The 14,465-nt window shown below is 45.5% G+C and overlaps 1 protein-coding gene across 2 annotated transcripts in view; it reads right to left on the bottom strand.

Annotated features, from left to right (window-relative positions):
* The window catches only part of KIAA0930, a 139,710-nt gene extending 132,867 nt beyond the window's left edge, over positions 1-6,843 (bottom strand). Inside the window, exon 1 of one of the 2 annotated variants that reach the window (XM_084620196.1) lies at positions 6,219-6,843. In XM_084620196.1, the coding sequence (XP_084476322.1) occupies positions 6,219-6,363 (145 nt within the window). In that variant the 5' untranslated portion in view covers positions 6,364-6,843. The remainder of the gene's footprint in view (positions 1-6,218) is intronic. The other variant, XM_084620195.1, reaches the window with a different exon arrangement.
* Between the last annotated feature and the right edge of the window lie 7,622 nt (positions 6,844-14,465).

The following is a 14,465-nucleotide window of genomic DNA, read 5'->3' as shown; positions in this document are numbered from 1 at the left end:
ACAAAGGAAAGGTTGACACATGTGCTGAATTTCTTAAAGGACTCAATTTTTAATTGATGTTAATTGCTTTATGAGTTAACAGACTGCCTTGTAAATTCTGAGAAAATTCATTCTGCATTCAGAGTGTGGGCTCCAAATTCAGTGAAGATAAATTTAGGGAAGAGGATGATATGATGAGATTGCCTACAATGGCATGTGGCCCATTTGTGACTGCTAGTAGCAAGTATCTCCAGTGGGACAATAGATGAGAAGGGCTCTGAGTTACTACAGCAAATTCTTTCCCAGATGTCTTGTTGGTGGGTTTTTCCCACATGCTCAAGGTTTAACTGATTGCCCTATTTGGGGTCAGGAAGGTATTCTCCCCCAGGTCAGATTGTCAGAGACCCTGGGGTGGGGGGGAGGAGGGGGAAAGAAGGCAGTTGCCTTCCTCTGCAGCATGGGGCACAGGTCACCTGCTAGTCTGAACTAAAATAAATGGTTCAAACAGGTTGTGACAACCTTGATTTGTGAATTTATCAACAAGTCACAGAGAACTTCAGTAACTTAGCCAGAGGTTATGGGTCTTACAGGAATGGCTGGGTCAGGTGCCTTGGTCTGCAAGGTGAAGGAGGTCTGACTACATAATCAAGATGGTCCCTTCTGGCCTTAAAGTCTCTGAGTCTATATTGTATTTTTAATCCATTACAAAGAGATTGAATCCCTGCTTTAGCAAAATGGAATTCATCCTTAATTACAAAGTAGTGGCCAGCACCCAGGGGGAGGGGATAGCTCAGTGGTTTGAGCATTAGCCTGCTAACCCAGGGTTGTGAGTTCACTCCTTGAGGGGGCTTGTTAAGTTGATCTGGGGCAAAAAATGGGGATTGGTCCTGCTTTGAGCAGGGGGTTGGACTAGATGATCTCCTGAGGTCCCTTCCGATTCTGTGATTACCTGATCATCTATGAGATTTATACTAAAGGGTCTTTCACCATGATATCTAGGTGCCAAAAGCCACTGAAAGACTCCCACAGAGGAATGTGCATGAGAGACACTGGGCAAGATATATATATATATATATATTAAAAAAGGGTGTCTTAAAAAGTTAAACTCCTAGATTCATAGTTCCGCTCCTAAATAAGACCCTCATTTTCAAAATGACTGAGCACCGAACAGCTTCCACTGAAGCCAAGCATGAGCAACTGGATGCTCAGCATTTTTGAAAACTGCACCACTTACTTATTTAGTGCCTCACTATAAATGTAGGAGCCTAATTTTAGGCATCCATTTTTTAAGTCTTCTTGGCCCTTGTTCTTTACCATCCCTTTGGTTCAGCGGCTTTTACTGGGGATTTGTATATACATGTATATTCATTCACCCCCTCTGGGAAAAGGGATTGGCCAAATTTTTGAGGACAGTAAAATGACAGGTTCAAATACATGCTCATCACCTGTAAAATTTAATTTAGTTTACATTTATTTTTTTGACAGCCTTGTCGTTGAGTTCTAATAGTGCAGGACAGCATCCTAAAAAAAACTCCAGGAGCCTCTATTACTGTTTTGGGCACTTTTTTTTTTTTTTTAAAGAAAAAAGAAAAAGAAAAGAAACCACAAAACCCAACTGCTCAAGAGATAGATAAAAACAACAACAAAAGACCATGTCTGTCAAGTTCCAACCTGAAGCTAATTTTTATGACCGAGTTATAAACTCCCTGAAAATATTGGTTTGCAATGGAAAGCGTGACAGGCCCATAACTACAACAGCATGAATGGGGCTCTAATAAACAAACTAAATGGAATTTTAAATGAACTGCCATAAAAAGGTTATTTACCTCCAAGGAGCTTGGTCCTGGAGTTGTACCCTGGATTACTGTTCTCCATAAGGCAGCAGCCAGATATAATCACCTTCCTGAGAGCCCAGGAGGTTTTTTATAGCACTCTTACAGGAAGGATTATAAGATGCAGTAAAGGGTGGGTCGTGCTACGTTATGCTGGAAGGGAACCTGCATGAAAGGCTGGATCCTGCATTGGCAATGGTGGGAGCAGAATTAGGCTCTGGCTTCACACAGGGCCAGATTTCCAATTAGACACAGTAGGCACGTGCCTTGGGGTGCCAGTGTTCTAGGGGCAAAGTTAAAAAGTTAATACATACAGCTCCCCTGCGGATGGCTGGGCTCCTGGCATGGGTTGGTGGCCACCCAGCATGTGGGGCTGGGGTGGGGTGAGCATCCGAGTCAGCCCGCCTGGGGGCGCTGTGAGCCATGGCCAGGTGGGCGGCTGCTCAAGGTGCTGGGAGCGTCCCAGACTCTTCCCAATCTCGGCCGCCCTGCTGCCTCCACCCCGTGCCGGGAAGGAAGAGGTAGGACATGGCCGGCACCCCATTCACTTGCATGGACAGAGCCAGAGCACGGCTGCTGCGCCAGGCTGCGGGAAGGATGGAAGACACCTGGGGACTGTTCACCCTGGGGAGAAGTACAGTCCCCACCCCAGCTTTGCCAGGGGTGGGTGGGCTGCACCCCAGTTCGGGCTAAGAGCGCTGTATGTAGCAGAGGGTCTCATGCCTTCCTGGAGAGCCTGTGTTTATATTTCTTTTTGTTTCATGTTTTACAGAAAACACAAAGGTCAGCTGTAGGCAGGGGGGTGTTGAAGATGCTGTGCCTGGGGCACATAAGGTGTAAATCCGGCCCTGGCTCTGCACACTGTCTAAGAGTCACTCCATCTCCAGCCTTCATGCCAAGGCACTAATTCTCATCTGTCTAGGATCTTATACAGCACCTATCAGAGTGACAGCCGAGTGCCTCTTGTTCTAAATATCCATGCTCTATTTGTTCTCTCAAAAATTGAGGCTTGTTCCTTGCTGTCCTTTCCTCTCCCATCTAACCTCCTTCCAAAACACAGCTTCAAGACTATCTTTAAAATCACATCTCCTCGGCTTCTCCACCTTAAATTCAGAGTTCTCACTTTTCCCAGCACTATATAATTCCATCCGTTCCCAATACAGCATTGCCAATTTCAAGAGATCAAAAATCATCAGATGGACACCCCCCCAAAAATCAGGAGACTGACACAAAAAAATCATGACATTAAAAAAAAATTATATTGTGTTTTTTAGGTCAGTCTCCTGATTTCTGATGCCCCCCCTGCCCATCCCCAGGATGTGTGCATGTGACAATCAGTGTTGCCTACTGTCCAACATGTACTGTATAAGGCAATTTTGGCCTCTGCTACAGGAGCTTTCACCCCCACATCTACCCATCTCCTGCCCAACAACTAATCCTGTCTCCCAGCCCGCCATCAGTTCTGTCCCCACACAACCCTTCCTCAATTCAGTCCCTCCATCATCACCACCCCAACAACTCCCTGCTGCCCTCAGTTCACCCTCCCAGCACTCACCCCATCTGCTCAGAACCCACCAGCAATAGAGCCCCCCACCCTATCAGCCCCCACCTCCTCACTTCAGCCCCCTGGCCATAGTTCAGCCCTTCCAAACTCACCTCTGCTTCTCTTAGGGTTCTTCACCCTCCCCAGGGTGCAGTGGGGTCCCCTCTCCCACTCCCCAGGCTGGCAGGAAGCAGCCACCCAGAGCTGATAGCCAGAACCTGCAAGGAGGGGCTCCCACTGTGAGCCCCCGGCCATGGGGACAGAGGAGGCTGACAGCATTTTCTGATTATAAAACATTTAGCTAAAAAATTCCCAACAAGTGCTATTCATACAATCAGCCCAAGCTCACGCAATGGGACTTCTCTCAAGACAGTGCTGCGGAATCATAGTGTTGAAACATTTGCTCTGTAATAGTATGAATCTCAATCTCCCTCCCACCAACTAAAAAACAACATTTTGGCTTCAACTTTAAAAAAAAAAAGTCAACATTTTTATTACTATAAGTCCCCATTTTCAACAAACTTAACTATCAGGCCCAAAGTTAATTTGCAGTATCTCTAACTTTATACTACTACTAATAAATAAATAGGCCAAATAAAAACTGCAAACCACCAAATGCTGATCAGTAATTGTCCATTATTTCTCTTACAGTAGCACCTGGAGGCTACAGTCAGGGATTGGAGACCCATTATGTTAGCTGCTGTACAAACATGTAGCAATGATTATTATTCTATTTATTTGTGGCTGCACCCACTATGTATGAAGCACATACAATAAGGGATGATCCCTGCCCCACGGATATCACAGCATAAGGGCAGATGCATGCACAGGTAATACAAAGGTCAGGGAAGAACACAAAAGGGATTTTCTATGCAAGTCAAGGAGATTCACTATAAGTAGCACAATAGAAGTAAGTATTTAAGAAGGACTTAAAAATGGAGAGTGCTGGGGCCTTGTATGTGTGCTGAGGAAGGTCAACCACACATCTAGGCCACCTGGAAATAAAAGAAGGCTGTGAATGTTTCAGAGATCTACAATCTAGAGCACTGATCCTGCAGTGAGCTATGTACTTGTACATGGGTCCAACCACATGGAGCTCATAAAAGGATTGGGGCCAAGGTACAAATACCATTTCAAGCTATGTTTAAAATAAGGGTGAAATAGTTTTTCATATCAGGAACATCTGTTGAATAACAGCTGTTTTTTCTTTTAGTTTTAGTACTCATAATACTGTATGGTCATAGCTTCTATCCATTAACCTACACAGATTTAAATGATTTCATAATATGAGAGACTTAGGTTAAGGAAGAATTTCACTGCAATCAGGTCTGTAGGTTACTCAGATTTCAACCCTGGACTCTTATTTCACAGCACGCCCATTTCCCCAGTTACTGGATTAATCAATATTTATTTCCTCTCAATTAACATGAGCTCTTTTCAATATTTACTGCTTAGTCAATACTAAGTAGCTAAAAATAGGGAAGAAAATCTTTTGATTTAAAAAAAAAAAAAAAAAAGTCATTGTGCTCTTACTAGACCCTGGCAAGCAGCATGAAATCACTTACTCCGAAAAGGGAGGTGTCTGATTCATAAGGGAAAAAAAGCTACATAAAAGGCATCAATCATTTGACAGCCATGTGATCTCAAGAACTGGGGGAGGGGGAAGTGTATATCTGGTATGTGTTCCAAGATCCAGGGGAAAAAAATATTTATTTTACTTTAAAAAAATGAGTTTATCCATATTGTGCCTTCTGACCATTTTCCTCCAAGGGCGTTTCAGACAATAGAGTGAACTGATCTCTTTAGTTCTTTGCCTACTTAGGCTAAAATTAGGTCCATTTCTGGAACAGTACGATAGCCCTAGAGCACACAACAGGTTCCCAATAGCAATTATGGCTAGCAGTATATTACAAACCAACAGACTTTGATGTAGTCTACAGGCTTTTTATGAGAGAGAGAGAGAGAGAGAGAAAAGCTCCTGCTCCCACTGCAGTCTGGAAAGCAATGGCACACAGCTAGCTTTGCTCATCTTAAAGCTTCCATTCTTCCAAGAGATAAGAAGATAAATGCTGTTTCTCTCTTACAGACGGCAGTGGATTGTTTCTACAGGATGTGATTATTTCATCACTTAACCAATGCATATACAAAAGCAGATACCCATTTCTTCTGATAATAGGGACTTTCGGTTTCCATTAACCACCACCCAGTGATAGAAAAAAAAAAAAAAAAAAAAAAAAAGGAGGGGACTGGAGCTAGGGGAGTTTGTGTGGTATACTAAGCCTATGGAAATCACATACTACACAACATACAGTAATTCAAACCTGTTACCTTATTGTATCACAAGGAATTTCTCAATATTGGGCCACAGTAGTAAGCTACCAGAAACACTCCCCGCCAAATCAGCCTCTTTGTACCTCTAGGGAATGCTCCACCGACCAACAGACCCACTGCTAACCGGGACCGACAAATATCCCGATGCTAGAGGAACAGAAGCGAGCTCTGTCCTTTCTAACCTGCCCCGGAGTCCTGGCTATTACGGTTAGGGGAGAGCTTCGCATGCCGGACGGGCCATGTGATCTCTTCGGGAGAGACCCAGCCCGGGGCGGGGAGCGGGGGGCCCAAACAGCCCCTTGCATTCCCCGAGCCTCGCGTGTCCGCCCGCCCCGCAGCCGGGGCTCGCTCCGGGGCGGGCTGGCCGCAGGAGGCGCCAGGCAAAGGGCTAACTTTATTCCCTCCCGCGCGGCTGGCTCTGCGGACCGGGGCTCCCCCTCCCGCGGCTCGCTCTGCAGGCGAAGATACGAGCAGGCAGCAGCCAACCCCCCCCCCCCCCCCCCGCCGCCCGGGGCCCCACCCTGGGGACTCACCCAGCCCGCTGATCTCCTGGCGGATGTTAACGCGGTTCCTTTCCTCCACTATCGCCCGCAGCATCTGCTGGAGCGATCGGTCCTGCTCTCCGTTCGCCTCCTCTTGTCTCTGCCCAGCCCGGCCGAAACTCTTGAGAGATGCCATGCTAGGGCCACCGCAAATGATTTCATCTCAGTCTGCCTCCGAGCTCAGGCTGCAGGACTGCCCCCTCCCCGCCCCACCGCACACAACACACGAGCGCCTCGGCAGGTGGTGGGGGCGGCAAGGGACTTGCGGGGAGAAGGGGGCCGGATGCTTTTTGGTTTAGGAGACGAGAACGTTTTAAGAAAATAATAATGATCCCGATCCTGCCGTTGGCGGTGCTGCTGGCGGGGGAGGGCTATTCCCTTTGCAATGCCAAAGCTCCCTGGAAAGTTTCCGAGTCCTTCTCATCCACCCGCTGGAAATACCGGGGTTAACCCCGCTTCTTTCTGCAACCCGGCTGCAGATCGATTGCAATTTGCTCCAATTTACCTAGGAGGCACTTCCGCCTCCCATAGCCGAAGAGCTGGGGCTGCTTGCCTATGACACTTCCTGAAACAAGGAGCCAGCAGAGGCGATTTAAAGAGGCATCAGGCACTTCCCCACCAATGACCACAAGGAGCCGGTGTGTGACAAGGAGAAAGGGGGCGGGGAGGGCTGCAGGGTGGGGTTTGTTTGAAGTCATCATGACAAGCTGAAATCCCTCCCCTCACTCTCTGTCTCTCTGCTTGTGCAATTAACCGTATGCGTGCATGTAGCTTTAGAAGTAAAGGCGCTGGCCGAGGTAGCAGAGGCACCCCTTTGACTGCCTCTTGGCCATTAATCCATTCCCTTCCGGACTTGTTCTAACATTTCCAAAGCCAGGGCAGCTTCAAACAGTTATTCTAAAGCAAACTGCCATGGTTTTCTCTGCTTCTCTGTCCTGTCTGTTCAATTAGGCTCTGTCTACAGTTGGAAAAATCCATGACAAGGGCTGTCAACAAGGGGCCAGCTAAACCTGGTGTTTACCTGCAAGCTTAGCCAAGGCCAAGCTGTGTTCAGCTGCACTGATTCACTCATAGGTTTTGAAAGGGCGCTAAACTTAAGCTCCATCTAAAGCTGAATTTTCCATCATGTTTTAAGAGGTTAACTAACAAGATGGCACATTCCAGTTATTGTTATTTTGTAGTAGACTACAGAAGCCCTAACTATGGACCATGACCCTCATTGTACTAGACATGGTACAAACATGCAACAAACAAAAAAATCCCTGCCCCAAAGAATTTACAATCTAAGTATAAGACAAGATGACAGAAGCCTACAGGCACACCGATAGGGGAGTGCAAGGAAACAATAACACAACAATACAGACCAAACATGCAGTAAGTAACTGTGTCCTATCTACTCTAGAATTTACTCTCTTTGTCAGTTAACATGTTAATTAGCATGTTAAAACACAACTAAACATTCTAGTGTAGATATACATGTGGATTATACCTAACTAAAGTTGTGGATATTTCAGTCCCACTTCAGGTGCATCTGTTATTGACACCCATTGTCAGTCAGTACTTTTGCTAGTTCTGACAGAGATTACTGGCCAGTTGGCAGCAGTCACTATTCTGTAAATTAATTTCCAGGCATTAGTGTGAACTAGTGAGTTTCTACTGTGCATACTTACTAGGGACTAGGAGATACAACATTCACAGTTCAGAAAGGTAAGTTAGGCCTCAATTCTGCAAAGATTTATGCATGTTTAACTTTCAACCTGTTACACAGCCAGTCCCCTTTCTTCTGGGGACACCAGCGGGAAGGGACAGGACCCACTTAGGAATCCAAGGAATAATTTCTCCTGGGGGCAAAGCTGGCCCACTTGAAGCTAGAAACTAGCTGGCAGCAGCTGCCCCTGGTGCACCAGGCAGGAAAGCACCTCAGCTAGGGCATTCCAGAACCAGACCTTGACACTAGTGTGGCAGTAGCCCAGCAGGGGCTTTCACTGCTGCTGGACCAGATCACTGGAACCTGGACATTATCCTCTTTGTCCAGACAGCAGAAGGACCAGGAGGGCCCAGTGCCTCTCCACCTGCCCCCAGCCCCAGGAAGGGCAGAAATCCTCCTCTTATGAGTTGGCTGTGGGGTTACATTGCCAGGTGCATGATGGGGACAGCCTTCACAGTCCTGGAGACCTCTGACCTCTGTTTGCAAGATGAGATCCAGAGTTAACTGTGCGGAGTGGAATCACAGTGTTGGGGACACTGGGGCATAGCCACTAGGTAACTCGAGGGGATGGAAGACCACAAGTGTCGATGAAGCCCCCTCGCACTAGGCCCAGGTGTCCTTGGCCCCCCCTCCTGCCTGGAGGCACTCGCAGCAGCTCTGCGTGCTAGGCCCAAGTGTCCTTGGCCCCCCCGCCTGGAGGCACACACAGCAGTTATGCTGAGAATCTGCAACAGTATGTTGCAGAGTCAGACTGCCTGAAACTAAGCAAGGCCAAACAGGGGAGATATGGAAGAACAATGCTGAATAAAGCAGCTTTATGTATAGTTTAACAAATGATACAGAGAATCAGGGAACTAGCTGGGAACTGGATTGGCTGGCTATATGGATACTTGGGGCAGCTTGCTATTGGACAAGTATGCTGGAAAAAAGGATGTATAAAAGCCTGTGTAACTTCCTGCTCTGTTGTGCAGGACTTGAGATTTTATTCTCCCTGTACCTTTTTGCAGCTGCAAATAAACTTTTCTGCTTCTCCACCCCGTTGTGATTATTGGGTGTAGCACACCGGGTAACGAACCACTCAAGCTGTTGTTCAGCCTCTCGGCACCAGGTGCCGGCAACAACAGCCCCAGTGCATTAGGCACCATGCAGACAATCAACAAAGACTGTCCCTGACCCACAGAGCTCACAGTATAGCTAGCTGACTAACACTCTTGAAGGCCAAATAGCCTTTTGTGATAATTTTCTAAACAAAATTGTTGTGTCTGGTATCGAAGAATTAACTTGTGAAAACGTTTGATCATATTGCTTAGTTCAACTCCACATTTTCTCACTCAGTGAGGTTCTCCCTAGTGCAGAAGGTCATCACAAGGCCTATGCACCTCTCATGTCCCACTTCAGACCTACTTTAATTTAAATGAGTCTTAAAGGGTTCTTAAGGACTTGTGAGAGGGCTTAATTTGGACTTAAGGGGTGCATAGACTTTGGGCTGGCCATCTGCACAGAGATGAATTGGTCGTTGCATAGGGAGGTGACATCCATGGTGGCAAGGATAGTATACTGAGGGAGGTTGTTAATGTTGCGGAGGAAGTTGGTTGTGTCCTGGGGGAAGGTGGCCCTTTGCGTGGTAAGTGGTTTGAGGATGATTTCTATGAATCCTAATATTTCTTCAGTAACAGTGCCGTGGTCAGATATGAGGAGTTTGCCTGGGTTCCCTTGTTTGTGTATTTTGGGAAGCAGGTAGAAGGTCCCTGGGCAGGGGTGGGGGGAAGAGTGTGGGGGTTGTAGGAGATGAGGTTGTAGAGTTTCTCTCGGAGTTGTTTGTGGAAGGATTTGATGATATCCTTATATTCCTGGGTAAACTGTGGCATGGGGTTTTCTTTGAGTTCTTTATAATATGTGGTGTCAGAGAGTTGCCGGTTGGCCTCATTAATGGAGTTATCACGGTTGAGGACTATGATGGAGCCCCCCACTTTTTCTGCTGCTTTCCATTCCACACATGGTTGTGTGTCAGTGGGGAAGTGATCTTTGTGGTGTGTTTAAATACCAAACTTACATCTGCAGTCTTGTCTCAAGCAACGTTCCCATTTACCTTGTGTAGTTTTTTACTGTAAATTTTGACTGATAGATTAGAAAATATCTGGAGTACTTCAAGATGAAAGGCAGTGTGAAATTATAGAATGGAATATTTAAAAGTGCTCAGCACTGGTTTACTTCTACACTCATTGACTTCAGAATTAGGCCAGCAAAAAGTGCAAAATACCACCTGCAAAGATTTCAACTTCTGATTTCACAATAATCAAATTTTTCCACTAAACCTAAGAACTGAAAGGAATATTTTCATTTGTATCACCGCTACATTAGGGAGAATAAGCAATTTTTAAGGTATACAAAACCCTCCTGCTTCACTGAATCTGATGGGCAGTTTATTGAATAAGTTTCTAATAAGGGCCTTCTTGCACTTATATCTGACGTAGCTGGCCCTGGCCTCTGAGACAGGACATTTAATCTGGGAGAATAATGTAGTAAAATCTCATTCTGTGGACAGGTTAATGTAAGAAAGGTGAGGGAGGTATCTTTCGACTTTTAAAAATCTACAGAATCATAATTTCAATGGTGACACAGAGGGTGACATGGCAGGGGGACTCATTGCCTGCCGGCTCCCAGGTCCCTGTCCTCCAGTTGGTGGAAATTTTGAAAATACAGTGTCATACTGACATAATGAATACTGACAAGTAGTTGAATCTTTGGAGACCACGCCCATGGAGGATCTGGTTAAACACATGCTCAGTGGCACTTATATGCTACAAGAAGTGCACCTATAAACTGAATTTGGCAAGGTTGGAGAGAAAGTACATCAAGCATCAGGAAAAAGTCGAAGATGCTGGCACAGGTGCCAGTATGGGTGAGTCTTTGCTGCTCTTTATTCATTTTGTCAGGACTGCTAATTGGAATTTGCACCACGTAGCACTGGAAGACTTCATGAAATACTTTCTTGTTTTAGATTTAACTAACTATTCTGTGATGATTGCCTTGTACCTCACTGAAAAAAGAGGTGTAGACCAGTCTGACCGTGACATATAGGAGGAATTTCAAAAGGAAATTGGGTTGTTAGAAAATCACTAGTTCCCTTCCACAGCAGCAGGGAAAGGATCTGGCAGGGGGAGGCAGCGGGAAAAGGCTTGCAGTTTCCCACTGCCAGAGCCTTTCACTGTCAAGCATAGCTACGCACTACAGTGTGGCCATAGCCTGCTTAGCAACACATACCCTGTACACCACTGGTGATGGCCTATGGAGGTAAGTGTAACCTAAGACTATCTAGGCAAGCAAACGTCATATGCATAATCCCCCACTGGCATTGCTCCAGCAGCGGTAGCAAAGGAAGCTATAGCATAGATGGGAGGCAGGTGGTTTTAACCCTAAAGTGTAATGTAGACAGGGCTTAAATGTTTTTAACCACCAGATCATTAGAGTAAAATTTTCAGAAGTGCCCATGAGTATGGCTACACAGCGTTTTGGACCGAGCAGAAGCAAGCCTCCCAGCCTGGGTTGACAGATTTAGGCTAATGGGGCTTGCCCTAGCCCTCTAAAATAGCTTTATAGACACTGCTTAGAAGTTGCAGTTTGGGCTGGAGATTTCACTCTGAAGCCTTGGTGTCCACTCCATCCAAAATACTTGGGACTTCTTGTAACTTTCCACTGGAAGGGAAGGAGCAGGGGAGGTCAAGTTTGGGAAACAAAGGATTCCTGCCTTATGTAAATCCTATTTAAAGGTGCGGAGGAAAGCAAAGTTGGACTCCTCTCCGTGGCCTGTCTGCCCAAGAAGAAAGACTGCGAAAGCCACCTGAAGGGAAGGGTGGGGGTGGGGGAGTCCAGACTGAGACAGGGGTCCAATCTGAAAGGAAATATAACTGGAACTCTGAACCACAGAAACGTTGCAAGCTGCCTAAAATAATATTTAGGTTAAGAAATTACATTTTGTACCTGTTTCTTAAGTATATTGAGCTTAGCTTGCATACTTTGTTTTATTTGCTCAGTAATCTGCTTTGTTCTGTCTGTTATCTCTTATATTCACTTTGCAGCCTGATCTTAGATTATGTATATAAAAATACCCAGTTATCATTTTGAGGGTTGACAGGTTCTTGCCCCAAGATCAGGCCCAGTATTATTTAAATTATTATATAGTTGGGAGCCCTGATGTGCACAGTAGCATCACTCACACTACAGGAACTCTTATATATTTACAAATATAGTTTATTAATACATTTAGCACAATCGCAAACACCCGCAGCTTAGTAAGACAGACAGAGATACTACAGAATGTACATCTACAAATCCACATACTCATACCAACGCTTGTAGGACAACCTGAAATGTTAGCCATCATCTTCCTCATCACCATCACCTTCCCCATCATCACCAGTGGCCATCATTCTGGCACCTCCCAAGGACTACATCTCTCTCTCCTACCGCCCCTATGCTGGGATGCCACTTTTATGATATGTTACGCTGACACAGTCATGTTCGATGCATATTCAGTAGGGGATTTTCCCTTTCTCCTTATTTGTATTTCCTTACCTCACTAATGTTGGAGTGTCTTTTTCCTATAGGTTAGTATATCAATGATCTCAACTTATATACGTCAATTATTTACCAGGGCTCTTTTGTGATTAGATACACATTTGTTATTTCTGTCCTAACTGGTTATTTCAATTCTTTCCAAGTTGTGGTGTACCTGTTAAGTTTAAAAGGGTATGAACTTAGGAAAGCTCCTATGCCAACCTGCTTTAACACATCCTCTGTTTTAAAGGTCGCCGTCAGACATGGACCTTATGCTTTAGCTCCATCTAGCTAGGTGAAAGGTCCCAGACATATGTATGGGGGGGAGGGATAGCTCAGTGGTTTGAGCATTGGCCTGCTAAACCCAGCGTTGTGAGTTCAATCCTTGAGGGGGCCATTTAGGGATCTGGGGCAAAAATTGGGGATTGGTCCAGCTTTGAGCAGGGGGTTGGACTAGATGACCTCCTGAGGTCCCTTCCACCCCTGATATTCTATGATTCTATGCTAATTTTGCCTTAGCTCACCATACAGGATGTGGCTGGCAGGTCCCTTGTGTTACAGCCAAAATATACCCTAATATAAACCTATTACAATAAAACAAATAATCAAACCTATAAGAAAAGAGATATGTCAGTTCATTGCCAGGACACTTCTGTGGTTGAATTATTTACCTGTGGTCAAAACTTCCCTTTAAACTCTATTTTCAGCTCCCCAAATACTTGGGTTTTTTCCGTTGGGCCGTTTATCTGATCAAAGATCATAGGTCTCAAACCTTATGCTAACTTGCTGAAGCTGATGTCTTACAGGATAGGAGGCCTGTAGGTTTTTTGCATTACTGCTGAATATAATGCAAAGCAGTAAATATAATGAAGGCAAGCTAGCCCACTGGGCTACAGAAGCAGTGAATATAATAAAGCAAACTAGCCCACTGGGCTACAACTTAAAATTCACCTTTTGTAGTTAATAAAATTTGTTTTGTTTATTATTAAACCCAGTTTCTGTAATTTCTAACTGGGGGGGGGCAGCAAGAAGTTGTGCACATCTCTCTTCAAATTGAGGAAGAGGGCGAATTTTATGAACTTGTGCTGTATAAATATTTCTATACAGTGCAAGACAGTAGTATTTTGGGTTTGTCTGCCAAAAGAGGTGGGCACGTGAGTGCTGGAGGAGCCCTCTCAAACGAGCTGACTTCAGTCTGTGTCTGCAGTGGGGTGTGGGCCTACCTCCGGGTGTGTGCTGCAAGTAGCCGGAGAGCCTAATTCAGCAAAGCAGAGAGAGGGAACCCAGGCTGATTGAGCAGGGGAGGCTCAGTTATACCCTAGCACATCAGGTGGCATCCCAGAAGGGGCGGGGGGGTCCAACCCATCACAGTGACAAGCTAGTTTTGCCTTGGAAAATCTCCCAACATTACAGTATTAGAGCAACTTGACAGTGGGAGCACTCGTGTAAATAGGGCACTGGAATTTTAATTTTTACCAGCATATCATCGCTACCTGCTCAGATAATATAGAGTTGAGAGAAGGGGAGGCAAGAGATAGATTAGATGAGGCAAAATAAAAGAGCTGCACCAATTTGTGTTATGTTGAGGAATTTTCCCGAGAATGGGTGTGTGAACCCATGAAGGTTAGCTAACAAGGAGCTCTGTCTTCACCACTGCTACAACCAATGGTGAGCTGCACCAGTGATGAATTGTGGCTAAGATGTTTGCCCATTTACAAGGGCTAAAAATATGAGTCTTGTACATTGGAATTGTACAGTACTGGACCAATGAAATAATACTAAACTTCAAAACCGCTTTGCTGTGGGACATAGCTACCAACATACTCCTCAATACTCCTTTTCCAACACAGCCTGTCCAGCAATTTCCATTGCACATATATTCACAAGATTATTATTATTTGTTCTACAATCTCACCTAGAGGCCTCAAACCTCCCTCGCGCTAGGGAACACAAAGGAAGACAAACTCCGTACC

The sequence above is a fragment of the Lepidochelys olivacea genome, assembly GCF_965140295.1.
Source record: "Lepidochelys olivacea isolate rLepOli2 genome assembly, chromosome: 1".
NCBI lineage: Eukaryota > Metazoa > Chordata > Testudines > Cheloniidae > Lepidochelys > Lepidochelys olivacea.
This window is presented reverse-complemented; position numbering and strand designations above follow the sequence as displayed.